Here is a 25,906-nt window from a genome sequence, read left to right on the forward strand (position 1 = left end):
GTATGACCCCTGGTGGTAGTGATCTGTGCTTGCGTTTCACACCAACACTGAAGGGGAAGAGTTGATAAAATAAGAAAAATTATATGTCTGAGTCTTTAAAAGTCTATAGAAACAATGTCCAAATTGCATTGTTTCTTACCCCCTTTAATAGCAACTCTAGAAGAATCTCAGTAACTTTTTACATTCTCACATTCTAGATTTCCCAATAGGGAATAGTAAATCCTATCCAGCATTATACTGGCATCATGCTGCACTACAGATCAAAAAGTCAGAAGGAACCGAGTAAATTTTATATAGGTCCAGAGACCCTGCACAGACTACCAAGTCACAATTCTAGGTGGAGAGGAGAACAGTATTCTGTAAACTAGCGTGGTGACCCACAGCAAGCACAGGAGTAACGAGACTGAGTACACTGAGTGACTTCCATCCTTTAACTGGTGATTAAATGTCCTTATGGATACCACAGCAATTATTTCAGTGGAGGTTAGGTTCAGGTTTTCCCTGAATCTGTTTGCCACACTACAAACTCTGACTTAAGTCATTAAGTGTGGTACATAACAAGTGATAGGACGAGAGGAAACGGCCTCAAGGTGTGCCAGGGGAGGTTTAGATTGGATATTAGGAAAAATTTCTTCACCGAAAGGGTTATCAGGCACTGGAACAGGCTGCCCAGGGAGTGGTGGAGTCACCATCCCTGGAGGTGTTTAAAAGATGTGTAGATGTGCTTAGGGCATGGTTTAGTGGTGGACTTGGCAGTGTTAGGTTTACAGTTGGACTCGATGATCTTAAAGGTCTTTTCCAACCTAAATGATTCTATGATTCTATTACTCTGAAACATCTGCAGTACACTCTGCAGTACACTGATCAAGTACTAGCTAAACAGACATCTCTTCATTTGTTTGTCTCCAAAAGGGGAAAGGTCCATTTCATAATAGATAATAAATACACATGTAAAAATATGCACAGTTTTTATAACAATTATATTCCAATGGACAAAGTCGGTACTGAGACTTTAAGTAAGACTGGGGGCAGGAAAAAGGTGAAAATATAGTGCCAAGCAGAAAATTTTTAGGAATATGAAGTTACAAATTCAGTCATACATGCTCTCCTTAGAGCTGCCAAGACTAATGTAAAGCAAAGATTTTATTTCTTTAAATGAGAAAGTAATCTCCCCAATAAACACTTTGGTTAATAGCTTCCTTTCTTTTTTTAAAAAAAAAAAGCAATTTCCCATTAAAATCCTTATTACAGAATTTGAGGAAGACAAGATGCATAAATGTCTATTATACATAACATTTAATAAGCTACTTTCAATAACGTAAGTATTGCAAGCAAATATTTCTGGAAAATCATGCAAAAATTATTTTAATAAGAGTGATAATTTTTATTTTACATTAAATGTTTTAAGAAATGGAAAGAAGTTACCTCTTTGAAAAAACAAAACAAAACGCAACAACAAACAAAAAAAAACCCCCAAAACAAACAAAAAAAACCAGGGAAAAACCCCAGAAAAATAATTTATAATTCAGTGCAAGCCCAAAAGATCTCTTTTGAAGCATTACCTTACCCAGCAATAAGAAACTAGAAACCAATCTGCAATAAAAATCTTGGAAACAACATCCAACACAGAGCTGTATGAAAGATCATTCCTATTCTGATTTAGGGACACAAAGCATAATCACTGTTTTCTGCTGCAAGATTTAGGTATCAGGAGATCACTGGCAATTATTTAGGATCTCCATGTCCTTACATTATATACTAATACTTAGTAGAGGAACAACAGGACTACTAGTCCCCAGTTATTAGATAGCTTTTTTGTCATTTCTTCTGACTTGGATGGTGTTCACAATCTTGCAGTCAAATTGACTATTTTCAAGCTTGCTTGCTTGCTTGCCTAGACTCACGTAAGTTAGCATCTGGCTTTAAAGCAGACTGCAGGATGAACCTTATTCCTAAAACCTTGATCTGCCTTTCAGACCAATCCCCATTCCCTTTACCCACCTATATAAACTCTTACCTCCTCCCAGGAGAGGCTGTAAATAAAACGATCAAAGGTCCACAATATTCAACAAGCACCACATAAAAAGACTTCTAAAGAGCAGTTCATCAGGGCAAACATTTTCAACACATCATTACAAAGGAAGTCCACAGGACACCATTCAAAAATTACAAAAGGCGATTCATCATTACCTATACTGGGAGTAAGTCTGCATCCACAGATTAAAAATAACAAACAAAACCAGAGGTATTTGTTAATGACAAAGAAGAAGAAAAAAAAAAAAAAAGTGCAAGGAAGGATAGACTATCACTCACCAAAGGCACTGAAAAGCTGGTAAAGGTCACTAGTCTTCCACTCTTTGGGAAAAGTAACATGAAGAACATGATCTCGTTTTGGCTGCACTGCAAAACAAAAAAGCGTTTGCTAAAATAAGAGTCACTACGGGTATCTTTAGAATATCCTAAAAAAGTTATCCAATATGGTTGTGTGTTGGGTTTTTTTTCCTTTCTTTTCTTTTTTTTTAAATAAGAAAACAGGCCAAGATCTATGACACTACATCAGGCACCAACAAAAATGTGCCTGCAAGTATGCATGAAATAGACGTACTAAATCCTACTAGCTCATCTGTATAAGAAATTGAAACAGCATTACATGCAGTGGGAAATGCCCACAAATCCAGTCCTTCACATCCTTTGTGCCAAGTTCAAGGACAGAAATGAAAAACAACAGCCTCTTCATGCTCCAGCTCTAGCTTTAAAAAATTCTTAGCAATAATTCAATGTTGCCATTTTTCTGCCAATAAAAAACTTACTGTGAAGCAATGTTCAATTCAGTTTTCATATAACATAAGGTACAAGCTAGAATATACACACTGACAGACTTTTTTTTTTTAATTAAAAATTACACCAAGAAAAAAATAGCATGTAAAAAACAACATCTAAAGAGGAAGTGCAAAGGAAGTCTGGTGTACACTGAAAGTTATTTGCAGCTTTGTGAATTTGAGAGAGAGAATCCAAGTCAAACCGCTGGACGATGTAAGAGTACAGCAGAAGTTATCACTATACATCTGCCTTACTTTTGCACACTTCCCCCTACACATCTGGTTTTGGTCATCATCAGAGGCAGGCTACTAAACAAGACGGACCTTTGACCTCGCCCAGTAAAGATCATTTGTACATAAGAAATCACCACAATGTACATGAGACTGAAGTTCCCTTCACTAGACACTTGAGCTTTGAGAACCTGTGAATTCCTACCATATTTTAAAAAGCAGCAAGTGGAATACTGTATTTTAAGGTGCAAAAATATTGAAATATTTTCCATTGTCATATGAAACTATTCACAAGTCATTAATTGAGCCTCTCCACAGGTATCTGCAGATTTATGTTTTTATGCATGAAACATTGCTAGATCTTCCCTTGTCATTTTACGTTTGATGTTAGACAGAGGCTGAACCATTAAAGTGGAGTGTTCCACTTTATAATTTACTGCTCCAGTTTGCTAAAGGTAACTCAAGGGTTAACTACACACAGCTGTATATGATCAGATTTTAACTTGACCACATGGAAACACTCTCAGGAAGAGCTTCTCTCTTCTTTGGGTATAGAGATATAGGGACTGACTTTCATCTTAATGAATTACCCTCCTGAATTCTTTTGTGATACAAACTTTTCTAGTTTCCGATCTCCTCAGCTGTCAGCATTAAAATAGGAGAGTTTTTCAAGGTGGATCTCATCCATGGAGCACGTGTCCAAAATCGGACCATCAATCACTTGTTATTGCTATATCCGACTTTCATGTGTACTTGACCCCATTATACAAGGGAAAACCTGTTAGGTTTTTTTGCCACATTTGGTTAAGATGCAACTTTGCACTGTTTACTGATGAAAGCCTTGTGGATTATTAATTTCATAAATACAGCTAAGCATTAGCAATTACTACAATTCAGTTATGACTAGTAATTACAGTACGTGGTAGTGTCCTCAGCCTGGTATGTACTTTATAGGAGAAAGCATGTATGTTTCTAAGTGTATCTCTATTCCACAAGTAAGGCTTCATTTTTGCATGAACTTGAGAACTGTAGCTTTCAACAGCTACAGTGTTTCCTGAATAGATAGAATAGATTTTTATGCGCTTTGGTTTTAAGCCTTCCCACCCCTGCCCAAAGGGTTAATGGAATTTTTATTCCCAAATAATTTTTTAACATCTTGCGTAAACTCAACAGAACACAACAGTTACTCAGAGGCCTCTAAAACTCAAGTTCCTAACCAAAACATGTCATAAAAATAGAACAGATATTTCCAAATGCATCTAAGTAAGTGATTGCAGCATGAACTCGATTATAGTCTTAAAATACTAAAAAAACCCCAACACCTTCATGCAAGCACCATTATGTGTGTACCAACAGTAAAAATAATACAGTCTTAACTCAGCATCTCATAACTGAAATACTGAATGCTTAATGAAGTCAGGGGAAAATAAGTTTCATAAGTTTTGAGTAAACTACTTGTTTTGCTCCACATAAGTAAAGAACCTAGTTTTTCAGTTGCAAAAAAAATGGAAGACCGGAACATGACCCTGTGGAAAGTTGTAACATGGTGTCTAATTAGTTGGTCAGCAGAACCCATGCAGCTTAGAAAAGAGTAAATTTTTCATCTGTCTGATCATATCAGCTGAAATAAAATTGATATTGGAGACGGGTATGCAGGAATATAGCCTCTTCCAGATGAAACAGTATTAACTGAAGATGTTATAGCTGCCAGCCACTAGCCACTTGTGATTTGCTTGTAAGTGCTTTAATCTTTTTAGCTCAAAACAAGCTGGGTTAGCATGAGTTTATTAGAAACTCCCTGCTAACAAATTACAGGTTTGCATGAGCACTTGAGCATCAGATTGGATGGAGACACAAGTAGCTGAAGAAAGCAATCCTTTCATGAGCACAAGGGAAGTCTTGTTCCTTAAATCTGCTACTTCAAAAACCAAAAGGACAAAACTTTTTAAGCACCAGAATTCAATTTTTTGAATTTGGCACTATACAAGCCAAACACCAAAACCCCACAAGTTGTCTTAACAAGCCAATGAAGATCAATTCATTCCTGTATAGCCTATTGAACAGCTAGCAATTCAAAGGTTTAAGTATTTGCAATCCAGTAGTAGAGAATTGTAACAACTCCAGCTTCAGATGTTATATAACAGCCTTTTTCTATTGATTAGAGAGAAGAAACTACTCCTAACTCTCCAGTATCAGTTTATTCTTAAATTCTCTTTGAATCCGCTGTTACACCTCTATACCTTCTACATACTCAGGTGAGAAATATTTGATTCATATTCTGCTTTGCAGTGATTTTGTGCAGCAACTGCATTCTTTTTAAAGAGTTTTTAATACACAGTAACAAAAGAAGATGATGAAAGCCACTTTCACATATTCAATACTATTTGACCTAGCATATGTTACCGAACTCTATTATTTCTAGAAAAATTGCACGAACTAGCTGTAACACTACAGGACAAACAAACTGACAATCACAACAAAACTTAGACAGTCACTTAGTTAGCTGCACTAGCTGTACACTACAGGACAAACAAACTGACAATCACAACAAAACTTAGACAGTCACTTTTCGCCCCTTTTTTTTTTTTTTTTTTTTTTTTTTTTTTTTTATTTTTTATGTATATCTACCACAGAAGCGTGGCCTTATTCTTTATGTGGCTTTACTTCTCTGCAAAAATGCCCCCTACAGACAACAACCAACCAGATAGCTTCCTCAAGCTACAGTAGCATTTAAATCTCAGAATAGAGATAAAAGTTTCTAAAGCAGCCAGCCAAACATGCCACCCTAGATGTACTTTCCATTTTGAAGCTTAGAAAGTCTCCCTGGTTCAGATTCTGCTGTAACATCTGCATCAGTCTGTTCTACAGGAGTGGCTTTCAGATAAAAGAGACAGACTTTCAGAGGCAGACTCTCTTTTGGCAACTCTTCTTGGCAAAGTATCAAAACAATCCTGTAAGTTGGCTAGCAACTGGAAGTAGCATCTTTACAGCTTAGTAGCTTTGGCATTCTCTCAATGACCCAAGTATTTATCCATTCTTCTACTCAATATCAAACAGTTGGGGAAAGAAGTATGCAACATAATTAGATAACCATTCCAATAGATCCGCAGAGCCAGAGCTCAGTGATCCGATCACCTAACTGCATTTAAAAGTTAAATATATGCCCTTACAGCATGTATTTTCCTCTCCAGTAGTTACTTCCATCTTTCTAGAACTGCATTCTGTTACTATTAAACTAGCATCTAATAAAGGGTCATCCTCCAGCCTGAGCTTTCTGATGCATGGAGTGGAAAATGTCTTCACATCAATATTGCTTCCAGATGGGTATCATTTTTAAGACATTTGTGTATCTGACTTCACAGTATAAAATTAAGCTTTCATCTAGTCGATGACTAGACTGACCTCCAGGGCTTCACATTTTCATAAGACAAGACATCAGTGGTAACACCCATCCAAAGTTTTCTCCCTCATAGTGTAACATCCCATAACAGTAAGGACCTTTATATTAGTAAAATCTGGTTTCACTTAAATGTATTAGCACCTTATTACAACCCCAGGTCTGTAACCAGAAATAACTTAAAATGTAAAAATATTTCAAGTAGTACTTTTCCATTTATGTAATCATAATCTCATGTGGCAAAAGAATTCTGATGTTTTGACTGAAGTTAAGTACAAGTACTGCTGCACGCAAATTTGAAGGGAAGTGGCCAGAAGATTTTTCAGAACCATTTGCTATTCACTAGTTTGCATCCTGTATTTACTGCTGGGGTGAGGGGAGAGGGAGAAAGTGTTAAGACCCCACTTCATGTGTTGTATGGTACGTACGAATAGTGACCCAAAATAACCATAAAGCTGTTAACTTCAAACTCTGTTACATTCAGTTACAATAGTTTAATCTGTTCTAGTCAATCTCCTTTGTAACACAGATTCCCTGGTCAAAGTTGAAGAACTTATAGTTTTACTACTTCATTCAAAAAAAAAAAAAAAGGGGGGGGAAACACACATTTAGATCATTTGGTAAGTGGCTAATAACCTAAACACAGCTGATGTCCCATGCTTTAGATATATGATAATTAACCTCTACACTTCCTCCTCCAGGAAATTTGTCAGAATGGTAGTAAGTTTACAATGAAATAAGCTACTTACAGTCTGGTCCTTCCAAATTGAGATATGGTATGTCCATTACTCTCATGAGAAATAGCCTGAAGCAAAACGGAAAAGCACCATTAGCAAATTTCTGTCTAAAGACTTTTTAATAAGCTTTCCTTTTTATAGTTTTTTAGATGTTGCTTCTGAAGAAGCAGAATTAATCATCCCAACCATATCTTAAGCTATATTAAAACAAACAGACCCTCTAATTAAGTCCAATCCATTATCTAACAATCCAGATTCAAAAAGTTACTTGGCATCATGCTAGTAATTTCACTTGTTCAACAAAACAAGAACAAAGAAGCCCCAAACTGCTACTGCTGAAAACAATTAAAACAAGTGGGGAAATGAACATTTAGAAAGTAGCAGCTCTGCACAGTAAGAGTCAGTTACACGGTGGATACTGCAAAAGCTGTCATTCTAAATACACATATACTTCCCCATTTTCTGAGCACTGCATCATGCTTTAGACAGAATGGATCTTAAAACCCTAAAACTGCAAAAGCCATCATGACCCTTTAGTGGAAACAACCAGGACAAGTCTTTCACCCTTTAACATGTAACTGAAGAGTTTCTCAAAACATTCAACAAATGTTTTTAATAAAAGTTCATATTCAGCTCTGAAAACTATTTCCCTCCAAAATAAGGTAAGTAGCCTAAAATCCTGTCATAGGTATAGATGCCACATTGCTGTTACAAAACATTTGCTGTGTATAATGTACACTGGATGGCTAAAATAAATAACTTTTCTATCATAACTTCAAAAAGCTTTTAAAATGCTTATCAGATTACAGTTACAGTATTCAACTAAGTAATGACCAATACAAACAACAAATAAAAACATTTTAAGTGTGCAGACTGATCTGTAATTCCCTAGAGATTCTTTGTATCATACCACACTCACTATTAGTTTTTAAGAGTTTGAATATTATGCCCTTATGGTTACTTGTATCACTGAAAAGTCTACTGGAATGCAGTTGATAACAATACTCAGGAGAAGAAAAAAACACCACCACTGGGGAGAAAATTGACTATATGACAGGTTCACATGTGAGCCAGAGGGTCTTCAGAGAACTGACACCAGTTATGATACACACTGTCCCATCTAATTTCTCTTCCTGAGTTTCAGGGAAGATACAGTATAATGTGCACTGTGACCCCCTAAACACTGCAGAACCTAAAAGGAATTTTATCAATAAAAATTAGAAACATCAGCATCAATTAACTTTAGAAACTTTAACAATTCCAGCATAGCACTGAGTAAAGAAGATATTTTACAAAGGAGCCAGAGTTTCTTCTTATGTTTAGCTTTAGGTGCCATACTCCTATAGCCTTGGCTTCATTATAGCTCTCTGTCTAAACAGGACAGGACTAACATCTTGAGAACGAAGCTAGCTTCAGAACACAGCTTCCACAAGGAAACAGAGAAAAACGTCCTTACTCTGACATCTCCTAGAGATCCGGGGTAATACTGACAGGACATGCAGTGCTATGGCTCAAAAAAGAAACAAAAAAAAGCCATCCACCCAGAAAACAACAGACAGGAGACACAGTGATCAGGCCATACGGGTATCTTTCTTGAGATTAAAGGGAGGAGGAATACAAAGAGGGAGTGTGGGACACATCTTCCAAGGAGGAATAGAAGGGAGGTGCCTATATCTGGTGGAATACATCAGGCAGGATCATACCGCCATCACAGAGCACCTAGCTGAGCAGAAAAGAACTTGCGGCTCTGGGATCTATGCTCTGCTAGTACGCTGGGCTTCACTTTGACTGTCGAAAGATGCTCAGTTCCATTTATTACCTATGATTTGTGCTCATGTCTTCATCTGAAATAATGTCAATGGCACTGTTAGTAGGAGCCACAGGCTTCTTCAGAATCCAGTGTAGGGGATAAGCATAGCCTAAATATACAGTATTTCAGCTAGTCAGTAAAAGCAGTTTAGTCTTCACTGGATGAAGGTTGTCCATCATCCATGCAGGATAGCAAAAGTTTAAAAAAAAAAAAAAAAAGGCAGATCTGGTTTAAGTTGAGCTATCTGAAGAAAAAGCTTTCACAGAATTCTTGGAACCAGCTACTTTTTAAAGTACACAAATAACTAGTTTAGTTTCCTAAGTAGCAGTTTTCATAAAAATAAAGATGAAGTTTAGTAAAAATACAACAAAAACTTCCGGGGAGAATACTAGTTAAGCTGCCCTCCCCCAGGTTTTATCATGTTGAGGAAAGCAATACAGTGGCCAACAGCAAGAACAGACTTATGCCAAAAAAAATGCATATACCTGAGATTAATTAAGATCAGTTTTTTATCCTCTGACACAAATCCTACATTTATTTGTTTGGTCAGAGAACTATGTTTCTAAACAGCACATACACACACAAACACACACACTCCCTAAAGAGATAGTATAAATACTGATTTTAGTATTAAGTGCACTTAAAGTACGTTACAGAAGTAACTGCATCTTGTAGCACTAACTTACATCACATGGATTATGAACACTGAGTTGCAGTATAATCCATAATTAAGTATCCATAATTATGGTTGTAAGATTCCTCATCTATCTGCAGAAAATTTAAACTAATGAGGTTGTTCTGTATGACAACATGAACCCTACTTTATGTTAAATTAGCTAGATTCGTGAAGTTGTGGCTATGACATTGCTTTTCACTACATTAATTCACAATTATTTAAAAGCTATACTGACCAAGCTAAAAAAATGTTACTTCCTACACTGTTTAGAGGCTACAGCCAGATCACATGGTCCGAGGACAGAGGTCTATTTCTCAATATACAAAAATATCCTAGGAACTTTGAGGTATTTTGAGACAGCCACTTGGAAGACAATTGTTTCTGTGGCAAGTCAAGTAAAATAAAGAGAGCAAGGCTATGATCATGCCACTTCACAGCAATGCATAAGTAGTCTCAAGTAGTCAATGTTCTTCCTCTGCACTGAGCTAGGATGAGTTTTCACAACTGTGTGATGAACTGTGTAGAGAAACTGATCCAGCTGAAAAAATAAAAGGCATCTTTTTTAAACCCAGATCAGTTTACCAATCCAGCTCAGTAACTAGTACAGCCACATGTGGCTGAAAGCACAAGGACAGCAATTGTTTACTCCTACACTGTGATTGAAAAGCTACCAGTCAAACTGCAGAAAAGCACGCTGATGTTCTTTTGCAATAATTTTGCAAAGAAAATTAAATTAATATAGAAAAGCAGAGGGAGAAATTAACTGATTTGCAATACATGCCAGAGAACCTAGCTCCCTGGTGAGACATTTTCCACAAATATAGCAAAAAACCAAGCTATTTGCACATACATTAAATTTTGGTTTCTGATATCCCTTTGTGTGAAAAAGAATATTTCTAAGATAACTTATATTTCTACAGACCATCATGCTATTCAGCTCAATAAAACATGATGTTTCCATTTCTCTAAACCTCTTTTACCCCTGCCTCCAGCTACATCAAAAGAAAAAACCCAACATTCAAACAACCCAAAGAGATCCAAAATAAAGTTGTCATTAAAAGTTTCAGAGGGGTTTGCAGGTGGGGACAGGGAGGTATGGCAGAAGAGAAGAGATGTTGCTCTAAGCAAAGCAGGTCAAAAAATTTCAAATCAACTCCAAAGCATATAATACACAATATAGCATCTGAATTATACACATAAGAGTTTAGATATTACAATACAAAAAGTCCCATCATCTCAACTCCTAAGTGTTCATCAGGGATTACTCACAGCAGATTGTTCATATGAACATGATTTTTCAAAGATGTTGTATATACAACGAAGCATAAAGATTACAGAAATGCATCTCTGGAATTCTTGGCTTATTGAGTTGTTTATCATATAATTTACTGCATTATGCCTAAAAGAGCCAAACAACCCTAAGGCAAAGTCTGTTTTTAATCAGTTCCACTCCTACAAGAAGTTGAAGCTAAACATTTTACCTATGTTCATCATTAACCTATATGAACATTAACCTATATGCTGGCCACCACTCTTGAATGGCAAGCCAGGAAGTTCCGTAACTTTGCTGACATAATGAAAGAGGTCAAAATAACTACTGAAAAAAGTATTACCTTTCTTTGAAGGCTAGGTTTGTAAAAATCAAAGCTTGATTTTTCAGTTTTAAATTTACTCCCACTATTCACATTAGTGACAAGTCTATTCAAACAGAAAACATTTCCAAAATCCTATCAGTCACACCAATCATGTAAAAGTTTAATCTCTAAACTGCATTTAAACACCTAGTATTCAGAGATCTTGAAATTAAGACTTTATAAACAACCCAAAGAATCATAAAGTGGTCTGCTTTAAAGAACATTTTCAAGACTCTTGATAATAGTTCAAACTGAGAACATTGCTTCTAAATAATTGCCTTAAAATAAACTACTCTGTTCAGCTTCTTTCAGGAAAAACTTTTGTGACAGATAGTATAACTTTCATTTGTTTAGCTTACTGTTTGCATGTTGTAGTTTGTGTTTTGCTTGAAGAACATGACTACAGCACAAAGGAAAAGGTTTCCTTGTTCTGACTGCTGCCCACAGGATCAGGTAGAACTTCTGGAGGAAGGAGGAAGATAGTTTTTTTTCTCCCCAGGAGGAAGAGAGGATGCTCAGCTAGGGAAAGCTTCTAGACCACAAACTAGAGAAAACTAGGTGTAGCAGGAAGCTAGCTGGCAGCCCAGAGCATACCTGCAAAAAAGCCCCAGAAGCAACATACTTACTAGGGACCTTAAGATAACTATGTAAATTGCACAAGCCCTGGATGCTACTTACAGGTGCTAAACAGACCAAGTGCTGGAAATAGCGATGTGGTCTGCAAGGACATACTGAACAGAGCAAAAGACTTGTTCATTTAAATATCCAACAGCTCCGACTTCTGACATGTACTTAAATATTTTTTTCTTTTTTAAAAATTAATTAAGTAAATGGAGTTGTCTTATTCTGGTTTGTTATTTTATATTATAGTTAAAAAAAAAAATAAAAAGCTTTAAAAATACAAGCCTGGGCCTGCTCACTATAAGGAAAAGGTGAGAGAGTCTCATCTCCAAGCTCTGACTGGGGTGAGGTGGCAGAGGTTAGTTAGAATATGGCAAAGCTTCTAAGATCATGTGAAAGTAAGACATGGCAAGACTTCGAAGTTTTCATGACTTAAAAATAATACATAACTTTTCTGAAACAAGAAGCTACAAGTTCTGAATAATGACAGAATGCATAAACTTTCTTTTTTTCTTGTAAATAGTAATTTTCAGTTCTTGCAAAAAAAAAAAAAAAAAAAAAAAAAAAAAAAAAAAAAAAAAAAAAAAAAAAAAAAAAAAAAAAAAAAAAAAAAAAAAAAAAAAAAAAAAAAAAAAAAAAAAAAAAAAAAAAAAAAAAAAAGTTTGCAGCTGTTCTTTCTACAATTTTTTGTTAACTTTCCCTTTCATTACAGTTAGGCAGTGTTAACTCTGAAGCCAGAACAGACACAGCAGGCTTCCTCTCAAAACTTCGAAATGTCACTGTTAGAGGAATATCACATTTGAAGTACACAACTTAATTAACTTGCAAAGCTTAAATTTAACATATTATTGTGACAGTTTTAGAAGTTTCAGTTTGTACTTGTTGCAGATATGCATCTCTAGAAAGAACTGAAAGCATTTTGGTTAATGATTGAAAAAATAACCCCCTCAATTGTTATCTACTAGTTGGCATGTGTGTGTGCTGGTGTTACTGAAAATAACCCTGTGATAAATCTTATCTTGAAATTATGCTGATCAATTCTGTCATCACCTTCACATTCAAATCAAGCAGTCACCTGCAGGTCCATGTTCAGTCTAAGGAATGTACATACAATTTCTAACTTCTGCTAGAATGTGAGGCAGTAACTCCATATATGTCTCAGTGTCAAGAGAATCTCCTAACTGCTGCCACTATAGTAATTTGGTTTCCAGACCAATAAAAGCTGAAAGCCATTGATCACGATTATACCCTCATTTGTGTGGGCCATCTGAAGCTAAAATAATTACTTTTGCCAACTCATATATGATAGGGTTTTGAAAGGATGGAATTTGTCCTGAATTTAAACAAACAAACAGACAGACTAAAACACTAGCAGCTTTTTAACTTCAACTCCTTTCCCTTTATGTGACAGGTTATACTATCTTTAGAAGCTTCATAAGGTAAAATCTACAGATTAAATATGCAAAAAATCAAATCTGTGCATAAAGACTTCTAGATTTCTCAAGTCTTACTTCAATTTGTTCAAGTAATTTGCATGAAGATCCAATTCAAAAGCAAAATACTGATCATAGCATCATCCCATAGACTACTAATCACACATGTTTATCATGCCTTCTTAAAAATGGGTTACCTGCTAATGTTAATACGATAGTTTTGTGTTATTTGGATTGATACTACGGTAGGGATATTTTAGTTTTTCCAGAACGTTTAGCGTACTCAGTTTTAACTATCACCAGTTTCTGACAGTGTCCTACAACATAAAGAACACCTCACCAGTTTTTCTTCAGTTCCACTACTCCCAAAGCTTACTCCAGAAATAATTTTCTAAATTGTAAACATATTCTCAACACTGGCATGGACAAGGCCATTAAAGCAGTCCAGGTACTGTTTTAAGTGTCCTTTTACAGGTTAGCAGAAAGTAAACCATTCTCTTCAAAAGAAAAGGTATTTACTTTACACATTCTGGCCTCTCTGCAGCATTACTAGCGTGAACCAGAAAGTCAATCAAAACTGAAGTGTAAAGAAAAATGCAGTTAGCCATTGATTCTGAGGCTAGAGATACATATTTTAAGGCTAGTGTTTTATTTCCATGTTTTAGCAGGTCTTTTAATACAACAACTACTTACTTGTTAAAAAAAGGTTCAATGAGTTTTGATCTAGCAGACACATGATTTTTCGGAGGACTGAGGAATGAACCTGATGAATGAAGAAGAAATTCAGTATGTAATAAGCAGCTACAGATAGCATTAAGGAGAAGGTTTGAAAAAGACTACATAGATACCTAGGAAATTAGCCATGGAGATGAAACACAGTCCAGTAATGTAAGCATCATATCCTGCTTCGTGAAGTTGTTCGGAAGCTGTATCATAACTTGGAAACCCTTCTGCACTTTCTGAGGAGAAAAAACAATTCGTAAACACGTTATCACAGAAGTTAAAGGCAGCCCTGTATGCTTACCCACACACTTATTTTGTCAGAGCATAACATCATTTGGGTAAGTTTATACAATTTTCAGAATTTCTGAAAATTCAGAAGTTCTGAAATTTCAGAAGTTCTGAAAAAAGCACAGTTTTGTTCTGTATTTTTAAGTAAGAATAGGCTCCTAAGATAGAAACTCCTTCCTATTAAAAAGCTATTAATCTACATACCTACTTAGCCAAAATGGAGTATTAATTCTAGCACAATGACAGCAGGATTCCCCACACAGCATATTTTTTCCTGACTGTCTTGCATTTAAAAGAACAGACACTCAGGCTAATTGAAAACTCTACTATTAACCTGTTTGCTAACCATCCAGTTGACCTATGGTCAGATTTTTCAAGGTATTTAAATAATGAAGATGGAACTAAGTGATTAAAGGATGTCTCTATTGACAACTTTATTGACAATCATACTTGGTGTTTATGTGAAGACCTTGAGAAGTATCCCTTGAATCACCTCTTAAAGTGGGAACCTTAATAGGCACTTCTCTTAAGAGAAGCGTTTGAAAGTGGCCAAGTCTCAGTAACAGAGAAGTATGTGCACATCACACTTTTTTCTTTATCATTTACATTTTTCCCACTCCCAACATCAAAGTTATTTCACCTCTGTAGCTAGCTTCTCAACCTCTAGAAAGCTGGCTCATTTTCCTCTAGAAGTTATACTGAGAATAGGACTGGAAGACCAAAATTAACTGTTTGAAAAGCCCGAATCACGACCCTTACATTAAGGTACAGACTGAAAAGTGAACTCTACAATTCCATTTAATTTATTGCATTCAACCTAGCAAAAGAAGCTAAAACTATGATGAAACATACCCAGGATTTAAAACAGTGATACAGAAATACTAGCATAACTTATACTGTGGAAATATGTAAGCATACATATTTGTTGTAGTTCGTAAAAAGAAACTTGAATCCAAATTTTTTATACATAAAACTAGAGTAGCAAAACATCAGGCCTTTTTTCAGATGAGCCTTTGTAATATTTATTTAAAAAATAAAGTTGTCTGAGATTCAGACAACATTAAGTTATACTGGCTGAGCTGAAAAGGACATTTCTTAGTGCTTAACTTTTTTTTTTTTTAATAGATACATATCCAAAAAAACCCATAAATGAACAGTTAATGAAAGTATTCTAGTATTTTTAAACACGCTTTGCTTTGGATGTTCTGAACCACATTAATCACCTCTGATTAAATATTAACACTTCTGAGTCAATTAACCATTATGGTCATATATTGCTCAAGAAAGAAAAAAAAAAAAGGTAAAATCATTATTTTATATTACATCAGCAAAAATTAGTACCTGACAGCTGCCAAATTATGTTACATCCTGAGAAGAAGCTACAGAAGATATGCCACTAAAAGGTCTGCATGCAATTACTGTACACTCCATATGTATGGTATTACTTAGGTCTCAGTACCAACAGCTCCTGCTCATTGTCCAAGATGATTGTAGATTATCCGTCTTATCTGTCCTGTTACTACAGCTTAAGTGCATCTGCTCTGCACATTCAGCAATATAAAAAAGTATCACTCATCTTGTTTTTGATTAAGCATTGAGACCTTCCCTTCCAACATACTCTACTGTTGAGTATTGTCCTCCCTTTTCTAAATCAGCAACTTAAGAAAAAATCCAGAACCCTGAGATAAGCTTGCCCTTTGATTAAATATCCTTTCATTCACCTCAAAGCAAAGAAAGTTTTAAGGGAACTTTAATGATTTCTAAAACACACATGACTAGTCACTACTGTGTAAGTTTTCCTGGTTTTGTTTGTCCAAGTGCCTACTAGAGTGCTCTGGCTTTGATCTGAAGGACAATAATAAGCAAATGAAACAGTTTTAAAACAATTTCAAGTTACTCAACAAAAATCAAGCTAAAAAAACAAAAGGCCATCATTAGAAGATGAAGAAACTGCTGTTCACTGAATACATCCATTCTTCTATTATCTGAAATAAAGTGGAAGGATTCCTACTGACTTCCACTAATAGTTCTAAATGCAACTGCACTGTATGTGCATTGCCCATGTTTGAAGTCCCTTTCATCAAAACACTAAGTATTAATAGGGGAATTTACATTTCAGACCAAGAACAAAAATAATCAAAACACTTTTTCCTCTGAAAGAGGACAACATTTCAGAAATAAGACCATTTTGATATAACCTTACCAACTTTAGGAGGGCTGAATGGAACCTCTTTTAAACGCTTTTCCAGTTCTGCAAGGGATGTATTATTAATGATCTCCTGCAAGAAAAGACACCATTAACTGCCAATGCCAAGCACATTTTCCCTGGAAGCTGAAATCAAATAGGATAAAAATACTGCTGCCACCTTGTGTTCTCTAAGTATTTATACATAGCCTCATTTCAAACTAATACACCAGAGTCATCTGTCAAGACAAGTCTTAAAAAGTACTTGCCTCACCTACAACATAGTATCTATGAGTCACAAGCATTTATTAATACTTTTCAGAATTCTTGATGATAAATTATGCCAAAGTAATATTTCTATTTGAATCTGGTTCCATGCATGGTACATGTGGCAGGGGAAAAGGCAACACAAACAGCAAGGCAAAATATCCTAGATATTGATCATAATGGTTGAAGGCAATGGTTCAAGGTGAGTATTGAAGTGTGCTTGCTGACTGGACATTCTTGAATAGGTTTGTAAGTGTAAATACTGCTGATTTAAAGTAATACAAAGACAGTGAAAGAAGCCTGACAATCAGAAAGCTGCTCCTACACTTCAGCTTAGCTGAGTTGCATTACCGAATCTATATATGCATCTATAAAATGTCACGAAAGGATATGTAGATTATTAATTTATTCAAACCAAACTTCCTGAATAATCAAATATACTTTGTCAACCAGTACAACGGAAAAAACATGCAGAATCAACAGCAAGAGAAAACCCAAAATCTCACACAATCTTTCTTAAAGTTGTCTGAAATTTTTGAGGACCAAATTTCCTTTGGTTCTAAATCAAGACAGCTGTTTACAGTTATCATCGTCTGTGGTCTGAAGAACTCAGTACAATGAACAAGCTTAAATGATACATTACATTGGCATCCCAAAGCACCATTTGATAACAATAGCCTAAAACCCAAGCATCTACTGTAAAAATTACAAATACCAACATAACTACCAAACATAAAACTTGTGCAGGATTATTAGTTTTCAAAATACAAAAACCTCTATTCTTACTACAGTAGTATACAAGACAAACCTGAAAATATCTACTAAGTACATTCTAATGAGATTTTCTGTTATGCAATGCTCTGAAGTCAGAAAGGTATGCAGAAAGATAGATGCTGCTTCATCAGCATATTTTTTAATTAACTCATTCTAAACGCACACAAGAAAGCAGAGAGTATGATCACTTATCTCAATACTTCTTTGTTAGCTCATGCTGCAAGAGCTTTTAAGAGAAACCTGTAATTTTTTTCTCCTGCTGACTACCCACTAAACAGCAGGCCACAATAGAACCTAATGATGATGTTCAAGTGTCTTTTTCTAGACAAATCTAAGTCAGCATTCACAATATTCTAAAGCTTTGAGTATACAAGCAGCTTCCAGGTCCTATTTGTTCATGAATAACACTTTTTTTTTTTTTCTCCTGAGGAGACATGCAATCTTGTGCTAATTTACGAGACAAAAAATCTGCTAATCACATTTTAAGTAGCAAAAACTGTACATATTTTGGAATTCAAAGCTGCTAAGTTACCTTAAAACCACAACAAACACAAAAGTCACTTGTACAAAAGTAAAAATTTGTATTCTAAAAATTTTGTCAGTTTAGATAAGGGGTTAAGAAAAACCATTCTTTTACAAAAGAGGAGCATCACAGAAAACATTGAAAGAAACATTTCTCTCTAAAAAAAAAAATTGTTTCAATACACGCTTAATGCAAACTTGTATCTTCAAATCATTCTATAATATTATATTAATTTACCTTAAAAGGTTGTGTACTTGCCATCAGTTTAGTATCCAATAGCCTAGAAACAAAGTAAGAGCTAATAAGTTGAAATGGAAGAATGTCCATTTTGCCAAATCCTCAAAAATGTTTTGGTGTATTAGCTGGGAAACAGCAGTTTCACTCTACTGAAAAATTACTCTCAGATCTTAGAGCAGCCAAAACACTCCTTGGCTTTGTTCAGCATGAAAAAGGACAGCAACTAAGCAATAGCAAGAGATGCAAACAATAAGTAGCAAATAAATCTTGTTCCAAATGTAGTGCAGATTCAAAACACCAAACATCATGCCAAAAACAACGGGGTAGCAAAGTTGCATCTTTTGCCAAGAAGTAGAATAATAGCACTGCTTTTCTGAAAAAGAAGTGCTACAGAATACCTCAAAAACTGTATTTATCTAACTTGTTCCCAATTTTATTTCCAGTAACAGCTAGGTTACAGGGCTAGGATAAACAATATCAGCTTGCTAAAACAGTACTAAAACAGTTGGAAGTTTGAACTAAGAACTTACCGGGGAAAGACACATGATGTTACTTCCTTGAACTCACTTAGGTCCTAATTTAACATTAAACCAGAAGATAAAATCCAAGTAAGTTAACTGTTTATCAGTCTCAGGATGATAGATAGCAATAGCTACAATTATCCATTCAGCTTCTAAAACTGAGATACAGTAACTGCATTCTCATCTCATAAAAGATGCATTTGTCAGCATTACCTTAGATACCACCTGCAATTACATAGAACTACAGACTAATTATTTCTGATTTGTCTGCGATTCCTAAGAGAAATGTTCTATCACCTCCAATACCATATCCTACTATATAACCTAGATTACCTCTAATTCCAGCTGTGTTAACAGTTTTACTTAAAAGTTCCCAGCATTTAAGATGTCAATGGAATATAAGCAGTCACTCCATGTGGACAGTTGACTGCCTACATGTTTAGATCTTCCAAGTGTCAAAAGTACAGGAACAACTGACAACTGCTTATGTTCCAACACTGAACAGGTCCCAAACTTCCTTCTCCCATCTCATAATCAAGTCTTTCCCATAACACCCACAAGCCCTTGAGGATTGCAAGTAACATAACCATCACGTTGGCCATCCTTCCAATGAGACCTTTGGCTTCTTCAGACAATGTCCTCAGCACCAACATATTGCTTAGTTTAACTTAATTGTTAGACTATTGTAGTCATGAACTGTTAGACTGCCCTACTGCAGTCATGAAAGTATGCTCCCTCCAATTATTCAGACATTCCACCTCTTCACCCTAATGAACATCATCCTGCTACAAGATTTCTTATCATTCTATTAATTGTACTATATTATATGAAAACATGTATTCCCACTTTGTAAACTACAGGGGGAAAAATGCCACACAATAATGCTGAAGCTCCAAACCAGTATCTTAACAATTCAGTCAGTTAAATTTCCCTGCCATTATCCAAGCAGTTTCTGAAGGACTAACAGATATGAGCAGAAACCACAATTCAATTCCAACATTTAATTTGAACATTTTAAAAATGTAAAGGAGAAGCTTTCAATCCAACTAAGCTTTCTACATGAAGATTTAAGAAAATAAGGCAGTAACCCAGAAGTAACAAGTGTTCTTTTTAAAATACTTCTCTGTTGTTCTTAATAGACTGTCATATGCTTCCATTCACAAGAAAGTCTGGAGATAAGACTAAAGAGAAATACATTGAGGCATTTATTTCATCATCTGAACATTCAGAAGATTACTTACATCAGGTAGGGGACAATAGAACTGGTGTATGGTATGCATAACATCCAGTAGCATATTGTGCCCAATAACAAGCTTGCCCTGTGAAAAGAACATTAAATGTTAGTTACATTTCCAATCACAGCCATGGTAAGGGCAATTTGTGAAAAGCACCTATCCCAGATGCTAGCCAAGGGCAGCTGGAACAAATACAAATCAAACCTCCCCATTTGCTCTCTGCCTGCCCCACAGACTCCTCCATTCTCTCAGAGCAGCCACTCCTTTTTCCTCTACTCCCAACCACCTATCACAGCCTTCAGCAGCAGCTTGAAATGTTGAGAAGATGCACTAGAACAGCTACTTACATTTGGTTTCCAAATGTAATCTATTTAAGATTGAAGTCAAGTGATTTCTCAGTCCACTATCTTTTAATTTACAACTTGTACAACAATTCACAATATATTCTTTACGGTTGTAATATACGATAGTTATTAGAAGCATGATCTGGCTTCTCACAGTGCAGAACCTTTCATGCCAGATGTTGTACAAGCAAGTTCCTTCTTGAAAAAGTACAAGAAATTTTTTCAATGTTAACTTTGATTCATTTGACATGACAACCTTTTCTGCTTCCCTGCATCCTCCATTTGCTAGAGAAAACAATATGCATACTTATTATTTTTTTTCTACACAGCAGGCTGTAACAACTACATGAAAATAATTGGGCTGAAGGGGACAGATGTGAAACTATAGCCTATTTTAACTGTGTAAGTAGAAGAGAATCCAAGCAGTTTCTGAAGGACTAACAGATATGAGCAGAAACCACAATTCAATTCCAACATTTAATTTGAACATTTTAAAAATGTAAAGGAGAAGCTTTCAATCCAACTAAGCTTTCTACATGAAGATTTAAGAAAATAAGGCAGTAACCCAGAAGTAACAAGTGTTCTTTTTAAAATACTTCTCTGTTGTTCTTAATAGACTGTCATATGCTTCCATTCACAAGAAAGTCTGGAGATAAGACTAAAGAGAAATACATTGAGGCATTTATTTCATCATCTGAACATTCAGAAGATTACTTACATCAGGTAGGGGACAATAGAACTGGTGTATGGTATGCATAACATCCAGTAGCATATTGTGCCCAATAACAAGCTTGCCCTGTGAAAAGAACATTAAATGTTAGTTACATTTCCAATCACAGCCATGGTAAGGGCAATTTGTGAAAAGCACCTATCCCAGATGCTAGCCAAGGGCAGCTGGAACAAATACAAATCAAACCTCCCCATTTGCTCTCTGCCTGCCCCACAGACTCCTCCATTCTCTCAGAGCAGCCACTCCTTTTTCCTCTACTCCCAACCACCTATCACAGCCTTCAGCAGCAGCTTGAAATGTTGAGAAGATGCACTAGAACAGCTACTTACATTTGGTTTCCAAATGTAATCTATTTAAGATTGAAGTCAAGTGATTTCTCAGTCCACTATCTTTTAATTTACAACTTGTACAACAATTCACAATATATTCTTTACGGTTGTAATATACGATAGTTATTAGAAGCATGATCTGGCTTCTCACAGTGCAGAACCTTTCATGCCAGATGTTGTACAAGCAAGTTCCTTCTTGAAAAAGTACAAGAAATTTTTTCAATGTTAACTTTGATTCATTTGACATGACAACCTTTTCTGCTTCCCTGCATCCTCCATTTGCTAGAGAAAACAATATGCATACTTATTATTTTTTTTCTACACAGCAGGCTGTAACAACTACATGAAAATAATTGGGCTGAAGGGGACAGATGTGAAACTATAGCCTATTTTAACTGTGTAAGTAGAAGAGAACCAGAAGACCTTCTCTGATTAAGCCTTTAACTGCCGGGGGGGAGGGAAAAAAAAACCAACCAAAAAAACCCCCAACCACAACAATCTTTTAGGGACAGAGAAAAAAAAAACTCAAAGCTTAGTTACTTAAGAGAATCTTGTTAAGAGCCCTAAGAAATTGGTATTGTTGAAAAAAAAAAGAGAAGCCACTTTAACTTGTATTTAATCTTATCTTCCAAAATGTAACAGCAAAAGAATTCTTTCTTTGAATTAATTACTTTTTTTCTTACTACCAAAGGTACGTTAAAAATCATGTTAACTTACAGAATTAGCAATGGCATGAATGACTCTGGAAAATCCTACTGCATCATTCAATTCTTCCTGTAAGCAAAGATTTTTACATTAGTGAAACATAAATACAAATATTGTCAAAACTGTACCTGTGAACTGGCAGATACACCAGTTTGGATCAAACTGTTTCTCAGACATAACCAAGAACAGACCAGAGAGGAAATGTCAGTATTTGGAAGATACATGAGGTCAAAGCAGGATGCTGACAGAATTCCAGTTTTATATGTAGCTCTAGATCACTGTAAAGTAGGACAAGTCACAAGCTATTGTGGTGGGTTGACCCTGGCCAGAAGCCAAACACCCACTCTGCCTTTTGCTCACTCCCCTTTCCCAGGGGATAGGGAGTACACAAAAAAAAAAAAAAAAAAAAAAAAAAAAAAAAAAATTCAAAGGAAGGCAAAAAGACTCATGAATCAATATAATTACAAGTTTAGTAAGAAAAGTAAAAGCTGCGTGCACAAGCAAAGCAAAAAGAGGAATTCATTCACCACTTCCCATCAGCAGGCAGATGTCCAGCCACTTCCTGGGAAGCAGGGCCTCAGTATGCTTAAGGGTTGCTTGGGAAGGTAAACACTATAACCACGAACATCCCCTCCCAACCTCTTGCCCACTCCTGCAGCCTACTTGCTTTTGGGGGAAGGTGGAATAGAGAGAGAAAGCCTTGACACTGTGCAAGCACCATTCAGCAGTAGCCAAAACACTTGTATGGTATCAACACTGTTTTAGCCACAAATGCAAAGCACAGCAACATATGGGCTGCTATGAAGAAAGTTAACTTCATCCCAACCAGACCAATACAGCTGTAGTCAGTTCATTGTCAATACAGTATCTTCAATAGTGCTCAACAGCTATTAGACTGCAAACAGCTCAAGAAGATATTAAAACTAAGCTACGTATCTTCAGCCATATTTTTATATACATTGTCGTAAGATGCAACAGGTTGAATTCTGATTGTTTTCTATTAAATCAGATTGTATTTTTATGCTAACATTGAAACTGGGAAAGAAACATTCTTCACTATTTATATAAACAAAAATAAGAAATATTATACAACTAAAATATTACACAAATAAGATATCATATAATGCGAGTTACACATTTTAAACTGACTCAGATTGGTTTCGGGGGGATCTGACTACAACATCTATTTTAGTTTCACTTAAGGAATTTTTTGTAACAGATTTTTCTTTTTCACGTCTAGGGAAGTAATTTCTGCCTTGCATTATTTGTCTTTGTTCAACCAGAAGTGAAATTCAGTAAAAATATTCACCGTTATTTTAGTTCAGCTCTGAATGCCAATGCCACTAGTCAGAGTGAGTAATACACCTAAAAAGACTGCTTCGGAAAAATCTACTGTAGTAGTAAATTGTCCCTAACTTGCCTTTTGGAAAGAGATGTCACATTAGTTGAGGTCTCTTGTTAGATATCTCTTTCCCTCTTAAGAGGGAAAGTTGACTTTATCTTGAAACATGTAAGCACACATCACAAGAGTGTGATCAAGAATTCCCACAATTCAAGTCTTATGACTTCTTGAAACTTGTGTCAGACTCAGTAAGCAAAAATATCAAGTCCTATAAACACTGCTGAGGGTGCCTGAGTATACCAGACATGACCTTGCAGTCAACTTGTTACAACAGTAGTCATGTGCAGCATGCTTCTATCAAGAAAAGTCAGATGACATATTAATTGTACAGGACATTTTAACTCAGACAACTAAGACCAAGCAAGTTTTGTAACGGAGTACTGCTCCAAGGACAGATTGTGAATCCAAATAACATGAAAACTTGCTCGAGAATTTCTACAAGACTTTTTGCAATGACTATTGTTATACAGCACTAATAAATGCAATCAACTGATGTTTCCTATCACTAGACCATGCTTCTCTGATACAGCAGATTCATATAAGGAGGAATTCACTGCTCCGGAATATTGGTTCACTATTCTACAATTACTCATTCTTTAAAATTTTGTAGAGTGTCTTGCAACTCTTCTTGCTCTATTGCAAAGCCTAAGTTATCTGGTATAATTTGGAGGATCAATTTCAGACAACAGCCACAGCCAAACAAATGGGAAATACTACCAAACCCAATCACACAATTTTGCATAGCTGATTGAAGTCATAGATTCTCCGCCTCCCTCTTTTATGTAAACTAATGAAATTGAACTTATTTACCTGTTCTTTTGCCTGTTTCTGCTCTTCTCTTCTTTTTCGTTCTTCTTCATTTACCTTACTAATAACAATGTATCTCTCCTTCTAAAAAAAAAAATGTATAGTTTGAGGAATGACTCTGAGAAGTTCATATTTAAGACCACTGCAAGTTTCTGTAAATTTACATTGTAAAGAAAATTGTCATACCTCAGCGGCAGTTACTTGGCAACATGACTGTTTCTATTGTAAGCACCACTTTACCATCTACTCCCAAAAGCCTAGTTTAGAAAGCTGTATTAGATTCATCCACCAAACCTTACTTTTACTAAATCCACTTTTTACTTCTGAGGAAAGGTTATCAGCGTTTCCTTGTAAATAGTGGATTTCAAGTATCTTTTGAAGCAGAGATTTGTGCTGGGAAGTGAGGATACAGCATGTGATGCCACTATTTTCCTTCTAAGATCAAGATCTACTTTTCACCAGTAGATTTACTTTTCACCAATATTGAATGTCAGATCCACTACATCTTAAAATACCCTTTAGTATCCTTTAAAAAAAAAAAAAAAAAATTAAGCCACACAAATACATGCTTCCACTCCATATGTTGGTCAGATTTAATGTTTAGAAACTAGTTCATTGTATTCCATTTAAAACGTTTGCATTTTGCATAACAAAGTTCAAGTTAGACCTAAAAGTTAGGAGAGTTGGTAAAATTGAGAAATACAATTTCCTTTAAACAGAACAAATGTTACAGGCAGTAACATGCATAGTTACCTTATCTGACTCCAGAGTTTCAACATGGATACCTTTTGGATACCTACATCAAAACAAATGAAAAGTAAATGTAAGTAGTTATTAATTTGGCATTTAGCATATTGAAACCACAACAGTGATTTGGTAATTTCATGTTTCATTATTACTATAAGTCTTAAGTGCAAAAGAACTATTAAAAGTTCCTTTTTAATTTAAAATAATGGAAAATTTTAAGCAATAAGCTAGTTAAATTGGCCTCCTTACGTTACCTAACAGTAACTAGCACTAAAATCTATTTTCTTATGCAATTTCCCATCCTATTGTTGTGGAACCTATAACTTCTTATTTTAGTAATATTAAGTAAACATCATCTAGATATTTCATCACAATCTAGAATCTCTGCTTTCAAGAAATCCAAAACCAAAACACTGGTGAGAAAGCTCTCATTTACTTGCAGCCACAAGACAGCTTCATTGGTGACTGCATGCCTTTAATATGTCAATTATTCTAGGATCTATAAACAACCCTGAACTTCCTGCTAACAGTAAGCTCTAATAGGAAATATTAATACAAATGTCGTTACCTCTGCTACAGGGTTGCATCACTCCACCACAATCACGTTTAATTACCAAAGTACTACCATACACAGAGCCACAGAGCATCCAACCGATAGCAAGGTCAAAATATTGTCCTTCACTACTTAACAAGTAGATATTCATAGAATCATTAAGGTTGGAAAAGACCTC

General features: G+C 35.6%; 1 protein-coding gene across 1 annotated transcript in view; it reads right to left on the reverse strand.

Moving 5' to 3' along the window:
* PARN (poly(A)-specific ribonuclease) overlaps positions 1-25,906 on the reverse strand; it is a 70,398-nt gene that overhangs the window by 36,051 nt on the left and 8,441 nt on the right. Inside the window, exons 9-19 of the mRNA XM_009281650.1 lie at positions 25,182-25,224; positions 24,432-24,512; positions 22,232-22,288; positions 21,174-21,251; positions 18,886-18,929; positions 18,356-18,398; positions 16,573-16,648; positions 14,207-14,317; positions 14,052-14,121; positions 7,197-7,252; positions 2,314-2,400 (exon numbers count right to left, since the gene is read on the reverse strand). Coding sequence (XP_009279925.1) covers positions 2,314-2,400; positions 7,197-7,252; positions 14,052-14,121; positions 14,207-14,317; positions 16,573-16,648; positions 18,356-18,398; positions 18,886-18,929; positions 21,174-21,251; positions 22,232-22,288; positions 24,432-24,512; positions 25,182-25,224 — 746 coding nt within the window. The remainder of the gene's footprint in view (positions 1-2,313; positions 2,401-7,196; positions 7,253-14,051; positions 14,122-14,206; positions 14,318-16,572; positions 16,649-18,355; positions 18,399-18,885; positions 18,930-21,173; positions 21,252-22,231; positions 22,289-24,431; positions 24,513-25,181; positions 25,225-25,906) is intronic.

The sequence above is a fragment of the Aptenodytes forsteri genome, unplaced genomic scaffold (genome assembly GCF_000699145.1).
Source record: "Aptenodytes forsteri isolate BGI_AS27 unplaced genomic scaffold, ASM69914v1 Scaffold84, whole genome shotgun sequence".
Lineage (NCBI taxonomy): Eukaryota > Metazoa > Chordata > Aves > Sphenisciformes > Spheniscidae > Aptenodytes > Aptenodytes forsteri.